The sequence below is a fragment of the Jaculus jaculus genome, chromosome 17, assembly GCF_020740685.1.
Source record: "Jaculus jaculus isolate mJacJac1 chromosome 17, mJacJac1.mat.Y.cur, whole genome shotgun sequence".
NCBI classification, from domain to species: Eukaryota; Metazoa; Chordata; class Mammalia; order Rodentia; family Dipodidae; genus Jaculus; species Jaculus jaculus.
The window spans coordinates 53,065,844-53,074,604 of record NC_059118.1 but is presented as its reverse complement, the minus strand read 5'-3'; the positions used below and the strand labels follow the sequence as shown (position 1 = coordinate 53,074,604).

Genomic DNA, 8,761 nt, shown 5'->3' with positions numbered 1-8,761 from the left:
CCCTAAATTGCACTTAATCACCAAAAGCATCAGAGCCACTGGAACCAAGCACTGTCTCATCAGGATTGGTGAAAACAGCAATGAATCTTTGGGTTTAAGGACAGGAATAGATGGAGATCCTGTACTGCTTTTTTTTGTTTGTTTGTTTTGTTTTGTTTTGTTTTTCAAGGCAAGGTCTCACTCTAGTCCAGGCTGACCTGGAATTAACTACGTTGTTTTAGGGTGGCCTCGAACTCATGGTGATCCTCCTACCTCTGCCTCCCAAGTGCTGGGATTAAAGGCATGCACCACCATGCCCGGCTCCTGTACTGCATTTTAAATCTCAAAAATAGGAAATGTCTTAGCAGCTTAAATCTTTTAATATAAGCATAATATTGGGTTTTACTTTGATATGTAGCTTAAAACCAAATCAATTGTACATACACTGGCACTTTAGCATGAGGGTAAGCTTCTTTAAAATAATTGGGGACCTTTAAAATTAGGCCCTCGTAGAAAGAAAAAGTCCATGGTCATACATCCAGCAAATTCATACTAAAATAGTCTTTGTAGGATGAAAGAAAACTTTACATATGCTACAAGCTTATTACATGTATTTACATGGCTCTTTCTTCTCTAGGTACTTAAATCAGTTTTAATTAGTCCGTCTGCAGGCAGATGCATATCCACTATACTTAAGAAACGGACAAAGCCAGGCATGGTGGCACATACCTTTGATCCCAGCGCACTTGGGAGGCTGAGGAAGGATCACTGAGTTCAGGGTCAGCCTGGGCTAGAGTGAGATCCAAAAAACAGGGCCACTTGGACATAGACTGCTTTGTTCTAGCAAGCCCTGACTGACCTTGACACATACACCAATTAGTAAGTACAAGTTAGTAAAATGAGATTTTTAGTAAAAATTCATTTTCTTTTGGCATAGGTGCCTTTAGGACATTTGATTTCCTAATCTCTACATTATTTTTCAGTCTCTGTATATTTTAGCTATAACCTGACTGACTATAAACTACTGTCTCCACAATAGACAATTTTAAAAGTCAACTATTCCCCAAATCAACCTGAATGGTTCACTTGTGTCAAGTACAATTATTTAAATTGTACTGATATGTCACCATGCACTCAGCACATAAATGATAGTCTTGATTATACTTGTAAATTATAAGTTTTACCTCCTTTAGTCAATTTGGTTCAGACCAATTCATGACTATGTGAACAGTGCTAAATTTAAATATTAGTACTTCATCTTAAACTTGTACTTTAAGTAAGGTTTTAAGTTGAAATGTCATTATTTCCTTATCTGAAGGATTAAATGAAACTGGAACCCAGTGGCTTGGTGGCTTGGGAAGAACACTTGGTGATGGCGGCTTACTAAACTTGGCTCCAGCATAGTTCTGGTTAGTTTGAGATTTAAAAAGCAAACTGGGACTTGACAGGCTAGAGTTCCAATTTGGATTACTAGAAAAATTGTTCTTCCCGCCATTTTGCATGGCCTGCCAAGCAGCTGCTGATGAGTTGTAACTGTGTCCTCGTTCTTTTTTCTTGTGAACAGTCTTCATCTGGGAATTCTGATCCTTAGTCTTCTGTCTAGTAAGCTGCTGTTGGTTCTTACTAACGTTTCTAGATTGAGGGGCTGGAATGTTATACCTCTCTCCGCCACCCATCGTCCAGCTTCTATGTCACCTTTTCAGATTGCAGGAATTCCACTACTTGTCCTCTTCCTTGCTGCCAAGCCCAGGATAATAGATGCTGCTTTCTGCCAGATCCTTTCCTTTGTCTCAATACATTAGTTTTCATGAGCCAATCTGCTGAGTTCAGCCTACGAGCTGAGGCCAATATCTGAGTCTCCTCAGCACACAAGTTTGACAGAAGTCCTAGTGACTTCGAGCTGACTGCCGCGGCGGAGGCTCGCTCCCGGTCCACGAAGCCTCCCACCCTGTCCAGGGAGAGCTGAGGTTCGGATGGAACTCTGAGCAAGTGAGCGAGCCACTGAACTCTCCTGCATCTACCGACCTCGAAATTATTAATAAATGCCTGCTGCTCTGAGCAGGGAATATTTCAGTAGGATACCAGTGACTTTTAATCCAGTTTAAAATATTCATTTCAAAAACAAAAGAATAAAAGTGACTAATATTGCCCCCCTTGATCATAGACATAAGTAAAATTTATGCTGTACTCATCCAAAATGCCATGAAGTAGACATGATAATATTCATTTTGTTCTCATTGACTTACAAAGACATTCTTTACAAAATGACCAATGAGGATTTTTATTTCCTATAGATAAATTTTTAACAGAGCCATTGCCAAATCTGTCACTCAATTTTTGTATAAGCATTCAGTAAGCTAACATATGCTGGAAACTGTCAAAGTGTTTCCACACACTAAAGAAATGTGTGTGTGTGTATGTGTGTGTGTGCCCATTAGTAGGTAATTCATGTAACATGATAGACCAGGTTGATCCCAACAAGAAACAGAATGAGAATTTCTAGTATATTCTTGATGTCTGTATAAATTAGATCATGTTCACCTGATATTCCGCAAATTGACCTTCTGATGACAGCAACATTCAATGTAGCCAGAGTTTTTACTTTAGCTCAAATCCCCTGCCCGGAAGCTGAAGACCTTATAATGAGGAGCTGAGTGTTTGTGGAGAAACACTGGAACTCACTAAATGATGCAGTAAGCGTCTGAGCAACATGATAGAGTCAGAGGTTTGTGTGTTCTCTCACTCGGTCTTATTTAAGGGAGAGATGAATTGTCACAGGAAGATACATGTGTGGACATGCTAAGTAGCATAAAAATAAAAGGTAATATTTCTCTTTGAGCTCCTGAACAACTCTGTAGACACTGAGCTATTGTTGGTGAGTCCTGAATTATCTGGGCTACAGAGAGGGAGAAGGGAGATGTGGGCCTGTCAGACTCTCTGATGAGTGACAGCCAGGACAGACAGACACGTAGCTGGGCTCTGTTCTGTGACTGCCGAGAAAGAGATTGGCTGAAGGTTTGGGGGAAGCTTCCCAGGCAGAGATGAGCAGATGAACAGTTTGCCTCGCTGTTTCTCCTCATGAAATTGTTACCCTTCAAGGTTTCACCTCAGGGGGTTACTGGAGGAGAATCTTAGTAAAAAAGCCTTGGCTACTTTCTTCAATTCTATCTCCAGCTGTGAGATGGCTTTTTGTTTATCCTCAGGAAAATGCACGGAATCTCCTTCTTTTGTGGCCTCTCGGATGCAGTTTCCTTTCTTGAGATGTGACCTTAGCATTATTTGGATGTGAAATTGACATTTCTCAGAATTATGGTCAGGATTTTGATTATTGTATTAATTACTTTAGGCTTATTTTTGTGATCAAATACATTACAGGGAGCAATTTCGGGAAGGAATTTCTATCATGCAGAGAAGGCATGGCAGGCAGCATGAGTCGGAGGCCAGCTGGTCACTCTGCAGTCACGGTCAGGAAGCAGAGAATGAACAGGAAGTGGAACCAGGCTGTAAAGTGCTCAGTAAGCAGTTCACGTGCCGCTTACTGGATCTAGTAAGGCTCCGCCATTTAAAGGTACCACAAACAGCACCACCAGCTGGGAATCAAAGTTTCAAACACATGAGCCTATGGGTGACATTTCACATTCATATTACAGCAATTATAAAAGCAAGTAATGTACCTTTTGTAAAGAGGGGTTCCTCAGGAAAGTTTTCCACTGCTCTCGTGGAGATGATATGGTGCTGCTACACTTTTATCTAAGTTCTTGTTGCTTTTGTGTGTTGAGAGGAGAGAGGCAAATTGTTACACAAGAATTTTGAAGTTATAGTGTGGGGAAAAGGGTGTTGAATTTCCTCAGGATTTTGTTTTAAAGACAGGTTTATTAGAAGGGTTCTAGTAGCATTGTGAACTACTTGATCCTCCAAGCTGTGGACCACATATTTGTTTCTAAAGTGAAAGTCACAGGATACTCATAATGAGTAGTCTTGTCTTGGTGTGAATTCTCATATACTTCAGGTCCATGACTTGAATATACTGAGAGCCAAGGCTGGTGCCAGGAAAATGCACACATGCTCAGACACATACTCATTGCATTTTGGGCCATTGTGTTACTTTCTTCAGGTTAGGGCTGAGAGTCATAGGAACAGTATTTTGTTCTTTCCCCAAGAGCTTATCTGGGCATCTATTGCAACTGACCTCTAGTTTTCATGGAATCGAGGAGTGACTGTAACTTTTTTTGCCAGGACTTTAGACATTGCAGGATTAGCATCCTCCAGGGGATGATGCCTATGACCAGGGGGATCCTTATACCTGTTAGGAAAGAGTGCTCAAGCCCTCACAGACATGGTAGGGACTCACTCTAGTCCAAGCTGAAACCATGAAAAATAAACATGTACGATCAGCTGATTTTCAACAAAGGTGTCAAGACCATTCAATAGAGAAAGGAACAGGTGATGTGCTGTGACACCTGGATGAGCTCACAGGGAAGTTAGAACCCAACTCACACAGTGCACAAAACTTTAGTCAAAGTGAACAAGAGATCAAATATGAGAAGTACTATAAAACTCCTGACAAAAATATAAATACATATTTTTGTGACTTTATAATAGACAACTGGTTTTTAATTATTTATTAAAAATGGAAGGGGAAATTAAAAAAAAAAATAAAAAGGGTTGGAGAGCTGACCTGCAAAGAGGATTCAGGTTTGGTGCCCCAGGACCCACATAAGCCAGATGTACAGGGTGGCACATGTGTCTGGAGTTCATGTGCAGTGGCTGAAGGCCATGGCATGCCCATTCTCTCTCTGTGTCTGCCTCTTTCTTTCTCTCTGAAATAAATTTAAAAGTTTTTAAAATGGAGGGGGAGGAGAGCAGAGGAAAGAGGGTTGAGTATGATCGAAGTACAGCATCATAATTCTTTATTTTTACAATTAATACACAGAGATTAAAGGTAGTTCAAAATACTATAAAAAGAACATTTAAAAGCCACCAATACCTGCATTTGTTTTTATACATCATATAACTTAGAAATGCATGTTTGATTCCTGTGAAAATTTCTAGAGATAGGCGGAGGAGCATGTGTCATGGATTCTGCTTAGCCACCAGTTCTGAGCAGATCCTTGATATTTTGTACCTATCACATCTGTGAAATGAATCCGTTCATTGACTGAAGATTTTCAGAAGCAGGAAATGTTGTTGGGATTCCTTCTAGCTCTAAAACACCTAATTTTATTCAGCAAATCTTCAAAACTGTTTTGAAAAGTATTATAATTCACTTGATAATAGCAAATGAGCTGCCTGCCAACTTTTATTTTATTGTATTATTTTTAAATGTATATTTATTTACTTATGAGTGAAAGATAGGTAAATATAAAGTGAGTATGGGTGTACCACAGCTCCAGCCACTCCCAACAATCTCCAGATATATGCACCACTTCGTGCATCTGGCTTTATGTGGGTACTGGGAAATCAAACCTGGGCTATCAGCCTTTGCAAGCAAGTGCCTTTAACCACTGAGCAATCTCTCCAACTTTGAGTTACTCTGAGTTTTAAATAATGTTTCTATATGTAAAAATATAACTTGGTCTGAAACTATATTACAGAGAGCTAGCTGACTTTTTAGATATATATAGGCAAGCATAATATTACAACAAACTGTGATCCAACATTACATTTTCTACTTGGTTTGGAGGGCAATGTGGCCTTTCCCACAGAGATACAAAATACTGTTCTAAAGCAGAGTTTCTTTAAAGGATGGGAAGTGCCACTGGAGACATGAGGATGATTTCATGTGCTATTCAGTTGAACATTATGTTTTAAATACTTTTATTCATTTATTTGTGAGAAGAGAAAGGGTGGGGGAGAGAAAGAAAGACAGGGCATACCAGGGACCTCTTGTCACTGCAAATTAGCTCTAGACACATGTACCACTTTGTGCATCAGGCTTTGCATGGGTACTGGGGAATAGAACATGGATCAGCGGTCTTCGCTTGAGCACCTCTAACAGCTGAACCGTCCCCCAGCCCTATGTTATCAGTTTTCTTCAGGAATTAGTATGTTAAAAGTACAGTTAGCAAATCAAACTCATGGTGCCCTTGATATCACTAGTAGAGAAAGGGTAGTGTGAGACTGTAAGTTTTAACAATGCAGTTGTGGTGGTTTGAATCAAGGGTCCCCCATAAACTCATGTGTTTTGAATTCTTGATCCCTATAGTAATTTGAGAGGTGGAGCCTGCTAGAGGAGGTGTGTTTTGGGGGTGGGTTTATGGACACTGTAGCCCAGTTCTTCTATTAAGGATCCTCTTCCTAAAGGTTCCATATGCGTTCTAAACAGCACCACCAGTAGAAGACCAAGCATTGCAATGCATGAGCCTATGGAGCACATTTTATATTCAAACCACACCAGAAGTCTTTTAAAATAGATTATTGTAGAGTTAGGCACAAGTAGGACAAAAATGCTCAAGTGTTACTGAAACAATGGTAGTTTAAAAAAAGTACCACAGGGCTGAAGAGATGGCTTAGTGGTTCAGCGCTTGCCTGTGAAGCCTAAGGACCCCGGTTCGAGGCTCGGTTTCCCAGGTCCCATGTTAGCCAGATGCACAAGGGGGCACACGCATCTGGAGTTTGTTTGCAGAGGCTGGAAGCCCTGGCGCGCCCATTCTCTCTCTCTATCTGTCTTTCTCTCTGTGTCTGTTGCTCTCAAATAAATAAATTAATTAATTAAAAAAAAAGTACCACAAAATATGTTTTTAACTGCAGTATGGTATTCTGTTAGGTGCCAACACTATGGTTACATCTTTAGTGGTAGGCTATTGGGTTGTGGTATACTTAGGAAATGTTCCTGAGTAGAAGGTTCAGTAGACTGAATCTCCCCATGGCTCAATTGCAGACCTAGTCTTGGAGTGCTCCTGGTGATTGGCCAGCCTTGAATGGTCATGGAAGTTAAGGAAGTAGCCACTTAAAACTTTTCTAGTGAAAACTACAGGGATATGTTAACTACTTTTCACATCAATGTGACAAAGTACATGTCATAAATAGGTGAAGGGAAGAAAGGTTAATTTGTGCTCACAGTTTTGAGGGTTCAGCTCATGCTCACTTGGCCCCATATGCTTGGGCAGAACATTGTGGTGGTGGGAGTGTTTGGTTGAGGAGGGCTGTTCACCTCATGACCAACCCAAAAGCAGAGAGTGAGACAGGAAGTGGTCCCCATGCACCTGGTCTCCAGTAACCTACTTCCTCCAGCTAGGTCTCACATCCGGAAGTTTCCAGAACTCCCCATAGTTGCTCTACTGGCTGGGCATCAAGAATCTAAAACATTCAGTGGAGGGGAACTTGAGAGGGGGATGAGGGAGGGTGATGGGAGAGGATTATGATCATGGTATACTGTTTATATGTACAGAGGTTGTTAATAAAATGTTAAAAAAGAGTTATCTATAGGAGGCATTTCACACTCAAACCATAATAAAGGATCACTTGTATAAATTCAAAAATGCAACTTTACCTTGTAGATGTGCTTAAATATATTTAAAGCTCCATATTCTCATGATAGAGCAAGTCAAGAAGGGAGACTGTAGCCAACATGATAAGTTAAACCACTTCCTTTCCTTTCCATTATTCTTACCCTTACACCCCACCTCTCTAGGATTTACAACACATGGAACCTAGACTGTTGCCCAGGAAAGCTTGGAGTTTCCACACAAGACACCTGTTGTTCTCCTTGTTACCCCGTCTTCCTCTTCCTTTCACCCTCTTTCCATTTTTTTCCAACCAGAGGGGAACAGAACAATGGGAATATTGGTAAAAACCAACCCCTAGAAGGACAAAATATCCATGCTATGTTTAAAAGGCGGCAACATGTATTTAGAAATAACCTGTTTTCAGGAAATTCAGAAGAATCTTCTTAAAGTTATGCTATAGCTAGCCAATTTCTCTTTTAGGGTCACTTCTTTGTATTAATAGAAACCCATCTGCATAAAGTGACAGTCTACGTTCCTGTTCCCCGTCTGTCACCAGATGGAGACTTGGTCAATGTGGGATGCTGTCTTCACACAGATGCCAGCATATATAAAAAGACAAGTTATTGGTGGAAATTATAAGAGATGGAGATTGGGGACCATTCTAAAACAGACTTGGATCTCTGCTTTTGACACAGGAAATGTTGTTTATACCATTTCAGTGGGATTGCCTAAAATATACCAGTTCCACACGAGAGATAATTACTTACACTACTTACTAACGGATAATCATCCTTCCAAGTGAGTTTTAAAAAAATACAAAAGGGAAACTCTTATAGTTAACATTTACTTAATTATCTTCTTGCTTACCTTCCCTTGACTTTGGAGACTTTAATTAAAACAATTAATGTACCAATAGCAATGAGCAGAAGAGTCCAGAGCATTCTGGGAGCATGGGAGCAGGAATGTAGCTCTTTGCTTATTTTACTCCACCCCTGAATCCAGACTATTGGCTGTGCTAAATCACTTACGTACATCCAACAGCAGCTGGATGAAAATGGAGCCTGAAGTTCTGATAAAACCCCAGTGGTAAGTGAATGACTTTTATAATAGCATCAGCCTCATGGGCTATGGCCATGAAAGTGGTGAGGCCTAAGAGAGTGGGGAGCATCCTTCTTCTCACCCCATGTTTTCCTTCAGGTACCTCCTGTGAAGTCAAACTAATACTTTTCAAGTTTTCCCTGGGTACCTACCTGCACAGCATCCATGTTCCTCAGTTCATTTCCTGTTCTCTGGAACTTCCTAGATCATTCTGTAGTCTTCCTCACCCTTTTGGA

At 40.5% G+C, this 8,761-nt stretch overlaps 1 protein-coding gene across 1 annotated transcript; it reads right to left on the bottom strand.

Moving 5' to 3' along the window:
* Window positions 1-1,206: 1,206 nt before the first annotated feature.
* Window positions 1,207-1,655, bottom strand: LOC101602051 (proline-rich nuclear receptor coactivator 2-like). The gene has a single exon (XM_004667935.2). The coding sequence runs from the start codon at window positions 1,653-1,655 to the stop codon at window positions 1,239-1,241; it is 417 nt and encodes a 138-aa protein (XP_004667992.1). The 3' UTR covers window positions 1,207-1,238.
* Window positions 1,656-8,761: the final 7,106 nt, after the last annotated feature.

Bases quoted from the DNA above. Each gene is read 5' to 3' on its own strand.
- LOC101602051 (XM_004667935.2), bottom strand. From the start codon at position 1,655: ATGGGTGGCGGAGAGAGGTATAACATTCCAGCCCCTCAATCTAGAAAC.